A 19,932-nucleotide genomic window follows, 5' to 3' on the forward strand; every position below is an offset into this window, starting at 1 on the left:
AAATACAAGTTTAAAAGGTATTATTTATTATTTCATACATTACGGTTTTAGTTATAATACTCCCAAAATTAATCTGCAGATTTATAACAAAATTCTGCGCAGAAATAGCAAAAACTGTGCGCAGATTCCGTCTGGCACTACTGACCAAATGTCCCCACAAGTATAGCAATTCCAGCAAATGTTGACCTTGTAGAGACACTGTTTTGGTCTTCATGAGGAGCAGGGCTGAACAGGGCGACAGAATGAACAGTGGAGATGTAGAAGAGCAGAGTGTTTACTGTGAGGGGCCAGTTTAGAGAATATACATGTGCAGTAAACACAGCATTACACACATGGAGAGAGAGAGAGAGAGAGCAGAGTGTGTGTGTGTGTGTGTGTGTGTGTGTGTGTGTACATCATTACTCACGCTGATTCTCTGTTCTGCAGACCCACAGATGATTGTGTCTCAGCGGGTTTGATCTTCACCTGCGACACACTGAGCTCGGCTGTCAGGTCACGTGACGCAGCAGATTCTGAACTCCTCCATGATGCAGAGGCGAGTGTAGAAGTGAAGTGTGTGTGAAGAGTTATTCTGGGCTCCAGAGGATGACTCACGCCTCATCAAACACGAATGTTCATCACTGTCTCACACATTTACACTTCATTTCAAACATGTCCAGGCTGCTCAACATCAGACCCACATCTCAGAACACTAACAAGCCAGAGAAATAGTTTGTTTGGAGATATATATATATGAATAATTTGTCAAAATAATTATTAAAGGGCCCCTATTATGCAGAGATGTTTCACCCCAGCAGTGTGTGTGTGTGTGTGTGTGTGAGTATCTCCAGCAGCCTCTGATGCTCATCATGAGTGAATTGTGTAATCACCTGATGCAGGAACACTGTGATTGACAGTCTCCCTCTGTACGTGTCATCAGAGGGGGAAAGCCCCGCCCACTAGTGCCCATCATCTCTCCCTCATTAAGCTCTTAATGCATCCAGTTAAACTAAATAAATAATAAACATCTGTGTGTGTCTGGCTGATGTAATGGTGGACTAGTAAAGGACAGACGCTATAATGGCAAACCGCCTCCATCAGGGCACACACAGTTCATCAGCAGATCAACACACCGCGTCTGTTTTTGTGCTCGATGACTCTCAGAATATGAGATGAATGCAGAGATTAGATGGCGCCTGACACACGTGTGCTGTAGAGTCACACACACACACACACACACACACACACACACACACACACACACACACACACACACACACACACACAGTTATGATGACACAGGGATGATCCAACAGCACAGTGATGATCTCAGACACTGTCGACCCTTCATGATCTCTCGGACCTGTGTTTGAAACCGTTCTGCTTCTGCACACAGACGGTGTCCACTGTTTATGACACTCCTGCATGGATAAACAGAGAATATCCACTAAAATATACTTATCAACCTAACACTTGATAAAATACACACACCACATCCCAAAGCTGCTCTATTGGATTGAGCTCTGGTGACTGTGGAGGCCATTTGAGTACAGTGAACTCATCGTCATGTTCAGCAGTCTGAGATGATTGAGCTTCATGACATGCTGCGTTATCCTGCTGGAAGTAGCCATCAGAAGATGGAGACACTGTGCTCATAAAGGGATGGACATGGTCAGCAGCAATACTCAGGTAGGCTGTGGCGTTGATGCTCAATTGGTACTAATGGACCCAAAGAAAATCTCCCCCACACCATTACACCACCACCACCAGCCTGAACCGCTGATACAAGGCAGGATGATCCATGCTTTCATGTTGTCGGAGCCGAGCATCTGAATGTGTCAGCACTCGGTTGTAGCGAGTGCTTATCTGAGTTACTGTTGTCTTTCTATCAGCTGGAACCAGTCTGGCCATTCTCCTCTGACCTCTGGCCTCATCAACAAGGCATTTGCGCCCACAGAACTGCCGCTCACTGGATGTTTCCTCTTTGTCAGATCATTCTCTGTAAACCCTAGAGATGGTTGTGCGTGAAAATCCCAGTAGATCAGCAGTTTCTGAAATACTCAGAGCAGCCCGTCTGGCAGCAACAACCATGCCACGTTCAAAGTCTCTTAAATCCCCTTTCTTCCCCATTCTGATCCTCTTGACCATGTCTACATGCCGACATGCAGTGAGCTGCTGCCCTGTGATTGGCTGATTAGACATTTGCATTAACAAGCAGTTGGGCAGGTGTACCTAATAAAGTGGCCAGTGAGTGTATAGCTAAACTTGTTCCAGATTTACCTCAGCAGATTGGTTTGTCCATATTTTACCCAGTTTAAGTGTATTAAAACCAAAGAATATGATCATATTGTCCAATATTCCACAAAGGCTCCCTACTAAACATTATATAATGTTAACATCTTGTTGACTCCATACAAAGCCCTGAATGTCTCCAGTATGAGGATCTGCTGGTCTATTACAGCCCCTAATGTCCTCTCAGCTCAATTAATGCTGGATTATTGATTATTCCCAGAATATCAGAAGCCCTGTAGGCGGTGATCTGCTCATATCTGCAGATAAACTGTGGATCAGCCTTCCTGACTCAGTTCTGGAAGCAGACACACTCTGTCAGTGTAAAACTAGAGTAAACACACATCCCTCTGCATAAGCGTACACGTACAACACAAACGCAGGACTCCTAACATCTACACTCTGATTTCTCCAAGGGTTTGAGCTCTATTTCTGACAACAGCTGGAGTTTGTCTTCCTTACACTGCTGTAAAGCTCCACTAGAGGGAGACAAATCCAGCAGCAGAGGGAGAAACACTCCAGACTGACACACACACACACACACACACACACACACACACACACACACACACACACACACACACACACACAGACACAGACATAGACACACAGACACAAAGACAGACACACACACACACACAGACACACACACACACACACAGACACACACACACACACACACACACACACACACACACAGACACACACACACACACACACACACACACACACACACACACACACACACACACACACACACACAGAGAGAGAGAAGTCAGTATATTCAGTCGTTCAGTTTTAATACAAAGTCAACATATCTACATACATGATCAGAAATCAATAAGCAGAGAAAAGTGAAAGACTACGCAGCACTCGGCCCACGGTCACGCGCCAGCTCCGCTTGGGTCAAAGGTCAGGGTTTGTGTGTGCTTTACATCATCGTTAAAGATTTCATCAATGAGAGCGATCATGTCTGGACGTGTGCTTCATTATGGAGGAGCTGTGCTGATGCTGACTGGTCGTGTGCTGGCTAAACGCTTCAGATTTGCTCATGGCAGCGGTCGTCAGAGCGGGTCACGAGCGTCAGGTTTGAGGGGTGTGTAAAGGTGCGTTCACATCAGGGTCGTTTCACAGCCAAGCCTTGACTTTTGTTCATAAAACTGTAGAGACGTACTGTAAACAACACTATTTAAAATGGAGCTTTATTGTTTACGGGCGTCACGGTGGCGCAGTGGGTTGCACAATCCCCTCAAAGCAAGAAGGTTGGTGTGGAGTTTGCATGTTCTCCCCGTGTTGGCATGGGCTTGCTCCAAACACAGTCCAAACACATGCGCTATAGGGGAACTGATCAACTACACTGGCCGTAGTGTATGAGTTTGTGTGTTTTCCTAGTGATGGGTTGCAGCTGGAAGGGCATCCGCTTCGGAAAACATATGCTGGATAAGTTGGCGGTTCATTCTGCTGTGGTGACCCCAGATTAATAAAGGGGTTAAGCTGAAAAGAAAATGAATGAGTTTGTTTGTGCAGTATGCTGTTTCATATAGTACTCCTACGTCAGGCGATGTTTAAACGTTATTAAGTTCCTACAGTATATTGTAGCTACGCCTCCACCTTTACCTTTAGGTGAGGCTCATGTTTATAATGATAACCTTCAGGTGTACACTCATTTAAATGTGTTCTCGGAAAGTTTGAACATTTCCTTCTCATCATGAAGCAATAGTATGTAAATGTTCTCTAAACACGCCTTTTTAAAAAGATTTCTTGATTTTACATTCAAAAACATTCATTTCGTTCAGTCTGAGCGTTTACGTCTGCATTTGGAGAAACTTTACTTCTGTTGCTGTCAGCTCAAGGGTTTCCATAGCAACTGTTTATTAATATTCTTAACCCCACCCCTTTTACTGTTAGTTTGCATTGGGGGAATGATGCGCAAGAGAAAGCCCCACCCCCTATTTAATATTCAGTTTTAGTTGGAAGTACATGAACATACTGAAATAGAGGTCTCAGCAATGCTCCATGCACAGACTTTAATCCTCAGCGCGAGTATTTTACCAGTGTTAAAGGTGCACTACAGAATGTGTGAAATATCCAAGAAGCAGCAACTCTAATTCTGAGGCCATGGTGCTCTTGGTTTGCCATCTCCAGGTTGGAGGAAAGTTCTTACCCCAGGTGGAGGAGCTCAGGTATCTCGGGGTTTTGTTCAGGAGTGAGGGAAGGATGGAGCGTGAGATTGACAGGCGGATTGGTGCAGCAGTAATGCGGTCGGTGTATCAGTCCGCTGTGGTGAAGAAGGAGCAAAGCCGAAAGGCAAAACTCTCGATTCACAGGTCAGTCTACACTCCTACTCTCACCTATGAGCATGAGCTTTGGGTCATGACTGAAAGGACAAGATCTCGGACACAAGCAGCTGAAATGAGGGTGGCAGGGCGCACTCTTATAGACAGGGTGAGCAGCTCTGACACCCGGGAGGAGCCGCTGCGCCTCCACATCCGGAGAAGTCAGCTGAGGGGGCTCGGGCATCTGTTTCGGATGCCTCCTGGACGCCTACCTAGGGAGCTGCTCCAGGCATGTTCCACCGGGAGGAGGCCTCGGGGAACACACTGGAGGGACTATGTCTCTCAGCTGGCCTGGGAACGCCTCGGGATCCCCCAGGAAGAGCTGGAGTGACTGGGGAGAGGGAAGTCTGGGGTTCTCTTTTAACACTGCTGCCCCCACGACCCGGCCCCCGAGAAGAGGCAGAAAATGAATGAATGAATGAATAAATATGCATATGCAAGAGTCCCAAACCACAACTGCAGCCAATCAGCAGTGAAGTAGATTTAAATAAGGGGCGTGGTCTTGTTGGGTTATGGGCGTGTTTCTTTGGCATTATTTGGCAAAAATTGCACCTTTAAGGGAACGCTACTCACGAATGTTCTGAAACATTTCAGGAGACAACGACCAAAACAGCTCCATCATCAGTGGAGAAATGTTTTGTGCTATTAATTAGAGAATGAATGTGCTGTCAAGACTCGTAATTGTGAGTGAATTGTCGTATTCTTCAGCAGGAATCGTTCACTCTGAAACACCCTAAATGTGAGCGCACCTTAAACCCCCGGAGATGTCAGCAATAGTGGTGGTCATAATTAATGGAACACGTGTCAGTCGATCGCGGTGTCGGTGCTGTGTTTTTGGTTAGGTCTCTTCAGTGCATCACTGTACGTAAACCTTCAGCAGGCCATGCCGGTCTGAGGTTATGAGTGTGCTCATTCATGAGAAACGTGTGTGTGTTGTTCACGGGAGCGATACGTGTCGAGCGGACTGTGTTTCCGAGCCGCTCGCTGAGGTCTGGGCCGCCGGCTTCCTCTAGAACAATCAGTGCACAGGAAATATCAAAATATCTGAGAGGGTTACGAAGCACAACACTGTACATCTGAGCCATGTACAGTCACATTAGCTGGCCAACTACACCACAGCTCACGAATTATATTGCCATAAAAATCATAGAAATAAATAGATCCTTAGAAATTCAAGCATAATATCAACAAAATCCATTAAAAAAATCCGTTTGATTAAATATTTGACAACAACGATAAGGCTCACTTCACGTCTCTGGCGGCGATCTCAGAACCGGCGTCTGTCCTGCGCTACTACACATCGCGCCGTCGCTAGCTAAACATGACAGGAAGAGATTTAGTGGCTCGGGTTTGGTTTTGGCTCCAATCTTTCGAGCGCTTTCGAGACTGGAAACACGGCGGAATGAAGCACACGTTTCCCTGCGGTAACATGTGCTGAAGATCGTCCGTCTCGCCACACACACACACACACACACACACACAGCGCAGAACATCATAGCGGAAAGAGCAAAAGAACATGATACAGATACGAGAGATTCAAGCCTCAAAGCTCCCTCGGCCTCCCAAACACACGGCGTAAGCAGCATATAGTCATGTAGAGACACTCAAATACAGTATGGACAGAGAGAGTCCGTGCCGTCACACCACGTGTGCTGAGTTCTGCGGTCGCTCCGTTAGGCACAGACGGTGGGAGATCTGCTTCCGGACATGACTTCAGGCAGGCACAGACCGACTCGCTCCGTCTGACGTTGGCAAATACAGTTTGAAGAAACTCCCACTGAAGGGTGCAGCAATATTCCAGGCTTTGATTTCAGTTCTTTGTGTTTATTTTTATCTTTTGTTGTTGTTGTTTTGCTTTAAATAGGTTTTGTACATGTAACCAGTTCCTCTTGTTACAAAGAAGATCTTCATCCACAGTTTAATATTTCTAGAAAGCCCACCACAACATTAATATCAATATTTGAACACTGAGGTAATAGTTTGCGTGGCGCGTCGCGGAGAGGTCCTGAGAGATCGTCTGCTCCGCGCCGCTGTAAGTGTGTGTGTTTCTGGTTGTCGTTCCTCTGCGGGTGTTTTTGCGGGGTTGTCGAAGGGGGAAGGTGTTGATCATGTCGGCGTTCATCAGCTCTTATGTTGCATAGTGATCAAAACTCCCAAGGTACTCCAGCCCGGCCTGATAGCAGAACTGGTACTCGTCCTGAGAACACACACACACACACACACACACACACACACACACACACACACACACACACACACACACACACACACACACACACACACACGTTTCATCAGATTTGCAGCATTATCCTCTGGTTAATCGCTAGGCTAATTCTAAAGCGCTGCTATGGTGTTCTGGGTGGTTGCTATGTAGTTGCTAGGGTGGATGTCTTTATAAAGTAGGTACATTTTTGATGGAGATTTAAACTCCTTCAAGTGTGTGTGAAATGACAGCAGAGCTCTGAGCGACACTGAAGAAGGACAGTTCACTGCAGCAACGCCTCCACCTTTACCTGTAGGCGGATGCTGATGTCTGTAATGTCTGTTGGCTGTACACTCCAGCGTTTGTCTGGTTTTAGCCAGTTTCAGCGTTCTGATGTGTTAAACATGATGAGCTGGGATCTTCAGTGTTTTGTGTCGTGTTTTACCTCAGTCTGCACCATGGCCGGCCGTTGCGTGCGAAGCATCTTGACGGTCTGGAAGATGTCGACGGCGCCTTCGTAACGCATGCGCTCCAGCACGATACTGAGGGTGATGAACACTCCTGTACGCCCGACACCCGCACTGATGCACACACACACACACACACACACACACACACACACACACACACACACACACACACACACACACACACACACACACACACACACACTCGGTTACTCTGGATTCGACATTTCTTCATCTATAAACAGCAGAGTCGGGACGCACCTGCAGTGCACTGTGATTGGTCCATCCTGACCAAACTGCTCCTTGGTTTTATGCACCTGTCCAATGAAGTCAATGAACCCCTCCCCTGACTTTGGGACTCCTTGTTCTGGCCAGTCGGTGAACTGGAACTGTCTGACCGTCCTGGACTGTCCGTCCTGTGGAGAGAAACACTTCTTAGACGCTCCTCGCTGTGTGTGTTTGGACTCTGTGGTGTAGATTCACAGTTGACTTTTTTATCATAAGACACATCCACATTCACTAGTATTTGTCTCTCCTTCTTAGGGTGAACAAACCCTTAACACATTTATACACACAACTCTACTTTAAAACGTTCTGTCCCTTGAGCATCCGCTTGTAGCTTGTAGCTTTAGCAGGAGAAGCATTGATGGAGGTGTTGGAGCTGGAAACAGTGGAGAGCCAGATTCGCGATCTGCAGATGAAGCGAGCACAGCTCCGGGAGCAACGGGCATTTGAGGTAAGTGTGCATTACAATGTTTTAGTCCAGGCCCAGCGCTCTGAGGACGCGGTTCGTCCATGGGTCGTTTACTCCGGCACCTGGCTACCATGACCCCTGGGTGCAGCCGCATAAGATGCATACCAGGTCCCAGGACAGAAGTCTCCTCCTCCCGTGTTCGAGATCTCCACAGGGAACTGATTCGCCCCTCTCCACGAGACGGGTCGCGATGTGGTGACTCCATCGTTCACAGCGTCTGTGCTGCTTCCACTAAAGCTAACAACGTACATCTCACTGCTTTCCCGGTGCTCGTGTTAAGGATGTTTCTGCTAAGGTACCCACTATCCTGAGCTCTGGTGAGAACATCAGAGCTGTCGTCCTCCACATGGGGATGAACGACACCAGGCTGCAGCAGACAGAGTTCCTGAAGATCTGGCTCCTTGTCTATATTACTGCTCCTCGACCTCAGCTCTGCCTTTAATACGGTCTCTCGTGATTCACTCCTCTCACGTGTCTCTGATCTGGGTGTTTCTGGTACTGCTCTCTCATGGTTCTCTTCATATATCTCAGATAGACAATACTTCATCTCTGTTATGGGTTTTCAGTCGTCTACTGTCCCCCTGAAGCAAGGTGTTCCCCAGGGTTCTGTTCTTGGCCCACTATTGTTCTCAATATACCTAATCCCACTTGGTCTGATTCTACAAGGTCACGGTCTAAACTGTCATCTTTATGCAGACGATACTCAACTTTACTCTGTATGTACACCCACCTCATCCGGCCAAATTGACCATATCTCTGCTCGTGCGAGGGATATTAATGATCGGCTCACCTCAAATTCCCTGAAACTCAACATGGACAAAACTGAGATGATGTTTATGGGCACCCCAGCACTTACCAGCAATATTTCCACCAGTTTCTCCTGTGAGATTGCTGGCTCGGTCATTAAAACATCTACTTCTGTAAGAAATGTAGGAGTAATCTTCGACTCCACACTCTCTTTTCAGTGTCACATTAAATCCGTCACTAAATCTGCATTCTTTCACTTACGTCGCATTTCCCACCGCGTCCCTTCATCAGTAGCAGGATGCTGAGACTGTCATCCATGCATTTGTCTCCTCGCGCATCGACTATTGTAATGCTCTTCTCATTGGTCTGCCTGCCAGCCTCATCTCCAGATTACAGGATATTCAAGACTCTGCAGCTAGAATACTCACTCATACCAAACGTTCTGCTCACATATCCCAATCTCGTATGATCTCCACTGGCTCCCGGTTGCATACCGCATTAAACTCAAAATTCTCCATCTTGCATTTAGATCCCTAAACAGCCTATCACCCTCCTATCTCTGCAACATGCTTGTCCCCTACACCCCGACTCGCTCTTTACGCTCTGCTGACTCTGGTCTTCTTGCTGTCCCTCAGTACCGCCTCTGTCTTCAATGGGGGGCAGATCATTTAGTGTTATTGCACCCAAACTCTGGAACTCTCCTCCACGCTCACTCCGCTCTGCTAATAACATCTCTGAATTCAGATCCTTACTAAACACGTACTTATTTTCTGAACGCTTCACTTCTGATCTGCCAAACGGACCACTTTATCTGATCCCCCTCCCCTCTGCTCATTGTCTCTCAGGTCTTGTTTGTGTAACTCCTGTGTGTTATATTTGACTTCATGTATGTTTGTTTATATTTTTGTTGTATTCCTTGTAAAGTGTCCTTGAGCTCTGGAAAGGCGCTTTATAAATGAAAATTATTATTATTATCATTATTATGAAGAGGGACTCCAGGTACAGACGAGTCTTCGCTAAGGTCCAGCGTTCTCCAGCCTCCGGTGCCAAGACTGCAGCTCTCCACAAGACGTGTTGCCATAGGAGAAATGGTCGTGCCCAACTCGGTTTCTCTCAAGGTTTTTTTTCCTTCACTTTCACCAATTGGTGAAGGTTTTTCCCTGAACCTGGCTTGCATAGTTCAGGAGCTGTAGAGCTGTGCATGGATGGATTTTCTCTGCAGTGTTTGGACTCTCAGTAGTGATTATTAAACCACACTGAACTGAAACTCTGAACACTGGACTGACACTGTTTCAGTTCACTAGGATCTTTATGTGAAGCTGCTTTGACATAATCTGCACTGTAAAAGCGCCACACAAACACAGATCAATTGAATTGAACTGAATTATTTAGTAGGGGAAATGATTTTTCTTAATTTATTTAAATTGAAATTGACCTAGTTACTTTAACTGTCGTAATGTTTAACCATGCAGCAACCAGCAGTCAAAGAAGCACAACTGGATCACCCCCCCCCCCCTAGCCATACACTAGCCATAAGAGTGTGTTTTACTTCCCAAATGGGGTATAACTCCATCCTATTTAGTGTTTTAATTGATTAGAACATAATCAGATGCTGCTAGTCAATTGTTCCTGCAGTCAATTGTGGATAAAATGATCAATAAAAGAGTCATGATCAACTGCTGTGAGTTTGACTGCGGGCTGTGTGATGTGTGTGTGTGAAGGGGAGTCTCATGTGTCCAGGTGTCAGATTTTCAAACAGCTTTCCTCCACCTGCTCTTGCGGATGGGCCCGCACAGTTAGCGCTGTACACTGGTCACTACTAACTGAATAAGTGGGAGCACACACAGGGGCGTCGCTAGACCCAAAAATAGCCAGAGCCCCATTAAATGCTTTGAGATATGATTTACTTTATTTGCAAGGTTATTTATTAAGAGTGGTTTTCCCAGAATAAAGGCAGTATTCTCTACGTGCAACTGATTTAACGCTGATGAAAGCAATGTAGTTTACTCAAAAAGCAAACTGACGTGTGCATGTGTGCAGAATAACATCCCCGCGCACCTCACACTGGACCCTGATGCGCTGCTCTTCTCCCGGTTGTTAACATGCACGCCGGAAAAAATACTTTCACTCTCATGCGATGTGAAACTGGCGTAACAGTCTGTTATGCGGAGGTGTCGGAACACAGCGAGTTTTGCGAGTTTTGCAAATAATAATATGATTACTAAGCGTGCCTCCTGATTTTATGTGTGAAGTAAAAATGAGAGATGACGAGTCAGGGAGGCAAGACTCAATAAAGATAATTCTCTGCCATGTGCCAAGTCTGAGACAACAGATAATTCTAGAAAACATCTTTTTTTTTATTCTCTAGAATTTCATTCAAAGCATTCCATTCTAAGATCATATTAATAACTTTTCTCTTTGCACCACTAGGTGGCAGTCTTTGTTCTTTTATTTCGGGGTGCAGATTGCATACGTTTTATTAATATATATATATATATATGAGAAATATCACACGATTAGCAGTGCTATATGGCTGTATATTGGCAGTGGTAGGAGGCATGCGTTGGCCGTAGGTCGAGTGTCTTAGAGCCCCCACCAGTGCCGATATAAAGCCATATCGCACTGCTACGAGTGTGATATTGCGCTTATACAACAGTTTGATGGCATAATCGTGTATATAAAAACAAAATCAAACATGGAGAGTCTCAAAAACCCTTATGTATGTAAGCAAGCATCTTTTACACTGTAGATCTGTCGTGTCTGCTTTTTGCTGGCTGTATGTGGGCGGAGTAATACACAAAGGGTAAAGAGGCTGTAGGAGTTCTGATATTGCAGAATATCGCACGGCTATCAGCCAATCAGATTCAAGAACCAGACAGAACTGTTGTATAAATATATATATATATATATATATATATATATATATATATATATATATATATATATATATATATATAGTTAAAAATATTTACAATTTTCCCAAGTGTATATAACTCCTACTTTAAGACAATATCAGAATTCAGCACATCCTTTCAGTATTATCTTTGCTTGAACTGCTGATCTGATGCTGTTCATATGAATGAGCTGCTCCCGATCAGGTTTGGTGTAGCAGAACTGTTGCTATGACAACAACTTTCAGATCAGTTTTGAAGAACGAAACGATCCTGGATCATGTCCAATCATCAATAACCAAATCCAGCTAACTGAGTAATCCACGTATGAAGAACAGAGCCCAGTTGTGTCTTTACACTGTTTCTGGTTACATTTAGAATTAATTTCTGTTATTTATTTATATAATTGCACAATAACAATAATACCTTTATTCATTTATAATCATTTGTTTGTATATATATATATTATAGGTGGGCATAGATACATTTTTTAATCTAGATTAATCTCACTGTAATCTCAGAATTAATCTAGTTTAAAATGGCTCATTTGAGTTCTGCTGAAGGCATTCAGGATATGTGTGCGACCTAAATAATAAGTCTTTGAGGGCGGGTTTCTCAAGCCAGGGGGTGCATTAGACCAGGGCTCATCTCCTGTGTCTGAATGCATCACCAGCTGCTGGAGGAACTGTTCCACTGTGATAATTGGTGATGAAAATAAATGATGTTCAATAAGACGTGCTTGTGTTTACTCACTGTCTGTGTTTACAGCAGCACACACTCACCCTGGCGTCGGTGACCTTGAACTCTCTCAGGATGTACTGCGGCATGTTGTATTCTGCCATGGGGTCCACCACAAAGTACTGGTATCGAGCCGAGCGCTCCGCAGGCCAGTACTGATGGCACTTCTCCTGTACACACACACACACACACACACACACACAGATATAAGCGTGGGCAGTGTGTGAGGGTCAGGTACAGCAGCGGCGTCACTCACCCTCCCCATCTCCCGCAGTTTGGTCAGCATCACCACGATGGTGGAGTTGTGCTCCCACAGCATCCTCCAGAAGTCCTCTGTGGTCTCCGCCAGCGGCCCCTGGGTGGCGATATATGCCCTCTGCTGCCTGCACACACACACACACACACGCACACGCACACGCACACGCACGCACACACACACACACACACACACACACACACACACACACACACACACACACACACACACACACACACACACAGACAGACACACACAGACACACACACACACACACACACACACACACACACACACACACAGACACACACAGACAGACACACACAGACAGACACACACACACACACACACACACACACACACACACACAGACAGACACACACAGACAGACAGACACACACAGACAGACAGACACACACACACACACACACACACAAACACACACACACCCACACCCACACACACCCACACACACCCACACACACACACACACACACAGACTTCAGACCCCAGAGCTAGCACTGCTTTTAGGACACTAAGGTGTTGTTATGTGGTTGCTAGGCAGTTGCTAGTATGCACAGATTGTGTTGCTAGGCTGTTGTTATTTTGTGTTTGAACAATGTTGCTTGCTATTTGGGTGGTTGCTAAGGTGTTGCTATGTGACTGTATGTCAGCTTCTGATCTGTGTAGTGGATGATGCTCTGGTGGTGTCTAGATATATAAACTGTAAATTATAGAGAGTTGCTAGGCAGTTATTAAGGTGTGCTGGGTGGTTGCTAAGGTGTTGCCATGTAATGCTTGGTGGTTGATGCTCTAGTGGTTTCTAGGGTGTCGATAGACAGTTGTTATGGTGTGCTGGGTGGTTGCTAAGGTGTTGCTATGTAATTACATGTTAGTTTTTGTTTTGTGGTTGGTGGTTGATGCTCTGGTGGTTTATAGGGGGTTGCTAGGTGGTTGTTATGGTGTGCTGGGCGGTTGCCAAGTTATTGCCACATAATGCTTGGGGGTTTCTAGGGTGTTGCTAGGCAGTTCTTATGTTGTGTTGTGTTGTTGCAACAATGTTGCTAGTGATTTCGGCGGTTGCTAAAGTGTTGTGAGTCAGTTGCAAGGGTGTTGCTAAGGTGCTCCCATTCATAGTGAGGGCGTTAGTTTGGTGTTGCTATGCAGTAGTCATGGTGTTCTGGCTGATAACTGTGTGCAGAGCTGTGTAGTAATGCATCATATGTAATCTGGATTATTTAATCAGACTCCAAATTCATCCCAGTAATCAGACTTCCCAGATTGCAGCATCTGTTGTGCAGCGCTTCCATGACCTTTACCTTCTATTCTTCATAATAGTGCTTCATCCTGCTTCACTATATGGGACATACCACAATTTAAATGCAGTTACCATGTTATCACGAAGGAGTAATCAGAGGTGTAATTATCATCATTATTATTAACTGCACATTCTGTCATGTCCTTAATCTGGACTCAGCAACTGGCTGTGTGTTTCTGGAGGCTGTAGAGCAGCTCTAAACACACCACGGTCCTTCAGCTCAGTGTGAGGTTCATTATCAAACTAACTGGACTGCAGCGGTGTGTGTGTGTGCGTGTGTGTGCGTGTGTGTGTGTCGCTCATGTTATATCCTCACTGACGCTGTGTTTACAGTATACTGCACCTGTATCCGTCGATGAAGCTGGCGTTGATGTAGTCGGACCCTTCCAGGCCTCTGATTGGCTGCAGACACACACGCGTGGTTTCGTACGGCATGATGTTGACCAGCCGGTTCTTGAACTTGTTGCAGGGCAGATTAGCGCTCACGAACCTGGACGTGTGTGCTTTAGAGTTGGCCAGACGCTGACGTAGAACACACACACACACACATTGAGAATGAACAGCATGTGGCACACACACTTCACCTCTGCATCAGAGATTAACATTTACATTTAGATTCGAACCCATGACCTTGTGTTGCAGGTGCTGTTTCCAGCCAAAGATGTGAATTAGATTTATGCAAGACTGGAATATCAGATAAACACCAGTGAATAGATCAGCGTCTCCATCAATACATCCCCTCCTCAGCTCCCGCACAGGTGTGTGTGTGCAGGTGTGTTTCTAAACGCGTGCACATCTCGGTGTTTTGCTGGACTGTTGTTTATGTGCTGTTCAGGACTATGGGCGTATGGAAACACAGTCTGCCAGATGATGGTGATCTCCATAATCAAGGCGGCGGTGTGCGGTTGTGCTGTACCTTGAACTCCAGCTCCATCCCGCTGACGTGTTCTCCAGCCTCGGTCTGTGTGAGCGTCTGTATGTAGGCGTAGAGGCTCCGCGCCGCCACCTCCGTGTTCCCGCAGGCCACGGCCTCCAGCAGCGCCTCGTGGATGAAGCCGTACTGATCCTCCGTCTGCACCATGTAGTTCCGCTGCGAGCGCATCAGGGTGACGTGACCGTACACATCCACCGCTCGCTCCTGACGCAGACGCTCCAGCATAGCGTCGATCACGATGAAGCAGCCGGTGCGGCCCACGCCAGCGCTGACACACACACACACACACACACACACACACACACACACACACACACACACACACACACACACACACACACAGTTATCTTCATGGTCTCTGTACTGTACAGACTGTATATGCTTCTCTGCATCTCCTCACTCCTTCATTCTCCATGGAGACCAATATATGAGCTCAAAATTGACAGGTATTGCTATACTTGTGGGGACATTTGGTAATATAAGGAATACAAGTTATGCACACACACTCACATACACACTCGTGTGCACACTTTCTCTCTCAAACACACTCTTATGATAATTCCCCTGATCTGTTTCTGCTGACTAATCCAGCACCGAGTGTGACAATGAGAGCTGATTCACACACACGCACACACACACACACACGCGCACACACACACACACACACACTGACACTGACAGATGTGGACACAGTGGGATTATATGCTGTGATAACTCTAATCCAGATTACAGATGAACACGCATGATCCCGAGCGTCCATGAGGAAACACTAATGCTGAGCCAAGTGTGTGTGTGTGTGTGTGTGTGTGTTTAATCTGTCAAAACACTAAACTGCTACAGGATGTGTGTGTGTTCATGTGCCAGTAATATCATGCTGTTCTCCACTTTCAAACAGTCACACACACACACACACACACACACACACACACACACACACACACACACACACACACACACACACACACACACACACCTGCAGTGTACGATGACGGGTCCAGCGTCCGGTGGGTTGCAGGCCTTGACTCTGCGCAGGAATGCCAGGAATGGAGTGGGATATTCGGGAACGCCGTGATCAGGCCAGGCGGTGAACTGGAACTGACGGACCTCCCTGCGCTCATTAGAGCCGTTCTGGAGGATCACAGAGAATGAGGATCACACACACACACACACACACACACACACACACACACGGCCTGATCCAGACTCACACTGAACTACAAGCTCAAATCAGAGCGGGATGGGTCAGTGTGGAAAACAGAACTAAACAGACAGCAGAGATTTCCAGAAGTTCTGTGGCTCGTGTCTCTCTGCAGACATGATTAACGTGCTCCTCGTCATCTACAGTTTTCCAGCACTCCAGGATCGGCTGCACCAGTGAAGCGTTTCCCACTGTGTGCTGGTTAGGGGCTGAAGACAGCAGTGCTGAAGTGTTCAGGGCTCATTCTGCCCCATTCCTCCTGCAGACACGTCTTCATCTGGCCGACAGCGCGGCTCTTCACTGCTGCATTTTGCTCCACACATTCTCTATTGGAGACGGGTCAGGACTTCAGGCAGGCCAGTCTATTAGTCTCCTCTTCTCTGTAATGTGAGCTGAATGTGGTTCTGCATTGTCTTGTTGGACTCTGCATGGGCGTCTCTGCAGCATATTGAGCTCCAGAATCTCTCTGTGCTGTTCAGCATTACTGGAGCATCACAGAAGAGCAGGTCACCTTCGCCAAGAGCACCGACACAACCCCAGACCATGACAGAGCCGGGCTTCTGGACCTGTTGCTGGTGTCAGTCTGGATGATCCTCTTTTTCTTTGGTCTGGAGCACACGGCGTCCATTTCTCCCAGAAACACCTGAAACACTGCTTCATCTGAGCACAGGACACGTCTCCACTGTGTGATGCTCCATCCCAGATGCCTCAGAGCCCAGAGCAGCGCTTCTGGACACTGTTAACATAGGGCTTCCTCTTGGCACAGTGCAGAGTTGGCTGGTGTTTGTGGATGTGACTCTGTATTGTGCTGCTTGTCACAGGTTTGCCGCAGTACCGCTGAGCCCATGTGCTGATCTGCTTATAGATGAATGAGGACTCTTGATGCAGCGCCCCCTGAGGGGTCGGAGGTCACGGTTGTTCAGCTCAGGCTTGCGCTCGTGTCCTTTACGCACTGAAACTCCTCCAGACTCCTTCAGTCTGTTGAAGGTGAAATCTCCACATGTCTTCCTCTGAGGATCATTGTGTTCACACACTTTCTCTTGTATCTGTGCTCAAACTGAAGATCCTGGCCCATCTCTGCTCCTAAAGGACTAGACTCACCTGTGGACATCACCTGCGTCACATCACACCATTATTCAGCAGATCACCTGATCACTGCTGCTGTCTCTGGAGTGTGTTGAGCTCTGACTGACAGCAGGGGATGGAGACTCACTGAGCTGAAGATGAGCAGATATTGTGTGTTCATGTCGTCTGATCAAACTCGAGTCAGAGCACATCTGGAGACACTGCTGTCTGTCTGTCTGTCTGTCTGTCTGTCTGTCTGTCTGTCTGTCTGTATACTTGTGTTTTCCACACTGTCCTGATTTCCCTGCTTTGGGTTGTATTAATGTATTGATATCTGACCTTGTGCAGAGAGAAGGTGCGCACACAGAAGGTGGCCAGCTCCATAGTGTCCAGCAGACTGACCTGCACCGCCCCGAATGAGTCTGTGCCACGACTGGGCCAGTACTGATCACACTTCACCTGCAGGACAGAGGAGATCATCAGTGTGTGTGTGTGTGTGTGTGTGTGTGTTTAAGCGTGTGCATTTTGTGTGTGTATCACAGCTTGACCAGTGCTGGGTTTAACATTTACTAATGCATTAAAATCTACGACATGTTACCAACTAACAACTAACAACCAGTCAACAGACATCAGACTGAATCAACATTAATAATCCAACAGCTCAGAGTGCTTTATTACTCTTACAGCACACTAATACTGTGCATATCCTCCACTACTCCCCCGTCAGCCGCAGGTGAGCACTGTTCAAGTCCAGCACCACTGCAGAATCCACTACATGTTGTGTGTGTGTGTGTGTGTATGTGTGTGTGTGTGTGTGTGTGAGTGTGTGTGAGTGTGTCTAATCATTCAGCAGAGTGATATGGAGCTGTAATGCGCTCTAAAGCTGCCGGAACTACTTTAGCTGTGCCTTTATCTGACAATAACCAAACACCTGAGAGTGAGCAGCAGCCAATCAGAGTCCAGCATTCAGCAGACCTGCAGTATTCATTATGTGTGACAAAATACAGACCTGGTGAACTAATACAAGTAATCTAACTGCAGTGACACACACATACACACACACACACACACACACGCACGCACGCACGCACACACAGACACACACCCGTGATTTCTCCTCCAGTCGGGTCATCATCACCACCGTTGCCGCCCGCTGCTCCCACACCATCCTCCAGAAGTCTGCGAAGGTCTCGGGCAGCGGCCCCTGTGTGGCGATGTAGGCGTTCTGCTTCCTGTAGCCGTCGATGTAGTTAGCATTGATGTAGTCACTACCCATAATGCCTAGCGGGGGAGAGTGCAGAGGAGGTCAGCCTCAGCTCCAGTGCACACAAACACACACAGACACACACACACACACACACACACACACACACATTTGCAGAGGCACACAGAGAAACATTTCCACAAACACTCAGACATACAGAAATGCATGCACACACGCAAACACGCACACACGCACACACACACACACACACACACACACACACACGCTCTGCGCTTACCGTCGACTGGAGCCAGGATCACGCGTGTGTGGTCATACGCGATCACGTTAGCATAGCGGTTCTTCTGCTTGTTTACCTCCAGGTTGGAGTGTTCCCACGTGAACTGCTGCCCAGGGTCAATCGACTGAAACACACACACACACACACACACACACACACACACACACACACAATTATTTATAAATTATTATTTATTATCGATCAGATACTGTTACAACAACATGTCAGTCTGTCAGAATTAGCTCTTTTTCAGTAGCTTCTCATTTCATTCTTCAGCAGTTTTGTTTTGTGCTAGTTTAGTTCTTCAGTAGTTTGTAGTTTAGTTCTTCAGTAGTTTGTAGTTTAGTTCTTCAGTAGTTTGTAGTTTAGTTCTTCAGTAGTTTGTAGTTTAGTTCTTCAGTAGTTTGTAGTTTAGTTCTTCAGTAGTTTGTAGTTTAGTTCTTCAGTAGTTTGTAGTTTAGTTCTTCAGTGGTTTGTAGTTTAGTTCTTCAGTAGTTTGTAGTTTAGTTCTTCAGTAGTTTGTAGTTTAGTTCTTCAGTAGTTTGTAGTTTAGTTCCTCAGTAGTTTGTAGTTTAGTTCTTCAGTAGTTTGTAGTTTAGTTCTTCAGTAGTTTGTAGTTTAGTTCTTCAGTGGTTTGTAGTTTAGTTCTTCAGTGGTTTGTAGTTTAGTTCTTCAGTGGTTTGTAGTTTAGTTCTTCAGTAGTTTGTAGTTTAGTTCTTCAGTGGTTTGTAGTTTAGTTCTTCAGTAGTTTGTAGTTTAGTTCTTCAGTAGTTTGTAGTTTAGTTCTTCAGTAGTTTGTAGTTTAGTTCTTCAGTGGTTTGTAGTTTAGTTCTTCAGTAGTTTGTAGTTTAGTTCTTCAGTAGTTTGTAGTTTAGTTTTTCAGTAGTTTGTAGTTTAGTTCCTCAGTAGTTTGTAGTTTAGTTCTTCAGTGGTTTGTAGTTTAGTTCTTCAGTAGTTTGTAGTTTAGTTCTTCAGTGGTTTGTAGTTTAGTTCTTCAGTGGTTTGTAGTTTAGTTCTTCAGTGGTTTGTAGTTTAGTTCTTCAGTGGTTTGTAGTTTAGTTCTTCAGTGGTTTGTAGTTTAGTTCTTCAGTGGTTTGTAGTTTAGTTCTTCAGTAGTTTGTAGTTTAGTTCTTCAGTGGTTTGTAGTTTAGTTCTTCAGTAGTTTGTAGTTTAGTTCTTCAGTAGTTTGTAGTTTAGTTCTTCAGTAGTTTGTAGTTTAGTTCCTCAGTAGTTTGTAGTTTAGTTCTTCAGTAGT

General features: G+C 46.0%; 2 protein-coding genes across 19 annotated transcripts in view; both read right to left on the reverse strand.

Moving 5' to 3' along the window:
- The window catches only part of LOC101884729 (uncharacterized), a 29,495-nt gene extending 28,670 nt beyond the window's left edge, over window positions 1-825 (reverse strand). Inside the window, exon 1 of one of the 2 annotated variants that reach the window (XM_073932478.1) lies at window positions 407-825. The gene's annotated coding sequence lies outside the window, so the exon portion shown is untranslated. The remainder of the gene's footprint in view (window positions 1-406) is intronic. The other variant, XM_073932484.1, reaches the window with a different exon arrangement.
- A 2,222-nt stretch (window positions 826-3,047) lies between these two features.
- The window catches only part of ptprsb (protein tyrosine phosphatase receptor type Sb), a 117,080-nt gene continuing 100,195 nt past the window's right edge, over window positions 3,048-19,932 (reverse strand). For all 17 annotated transcript variants that reach the window (XR_012395544.1, XR_012395543.1, XR_012395535.1 and 14 more), the window contains 11 exons: window positions 18,678-18,801; window positions 18,281-18,456; window positions 17,515-17,634; window positions 15,886-16,040; window positions 14,895-15,180; window positions 14,322-14,500; window positions 12,661-12,787; window positions 12,449-12,574; window positions 7,536-7,690; window positions 7,253-7,388; window positions 3,048-6,801 (listed from right to left, as the gene is read on the reverse strand). Coding sequence is in view for 11 of the 17 variants with exons in the window: in XM_073932529.1 (XP_073788630.1) it covers window positions 6,733-6,801; window positions 7,253-7,388; window positions 7,536-7,690; window positions 12,449-12,574; window positions 12,661-12,787; window positions 14,322-14,500; window positions 14,895-15,180; window positions 15,886-16,040; window positions 17,515-17,634; window positions 18,281-18,456; window positions 18,678-18,801 (1,653 nt within the window). In the remaining 6 variants the exon portion in view is untranslated. The remainder of the gene's footprint in view (window positions 6,802-7,252; window positions 7,389-7,535; window positions 7,691-12,448; window positions 12,575-12,660; window positions 12,788-14,321; window positions 14,501-14,894; window positions 15,181-15,885; window positions 16,041-17,514; window positions 17,635-18,280; window positions 18,457-18,677; window positions 18,802-19,932) is intronic.

This window comes from Danio rerio, chromosome 2 (genome assembly GCF_049306965.1).
Source record: "Danio rerio strain Tuebingen ecotype United States chromosome 2, GRCz12tu, whole genome shotgun sequence".
NCBI classification, from domain to species: domain Eukaryota; kingdom Metazoa; phylum Chordata; class Actinopteri; order Cypriniformes; family Danionidae; genus Danio; species Danio rerio.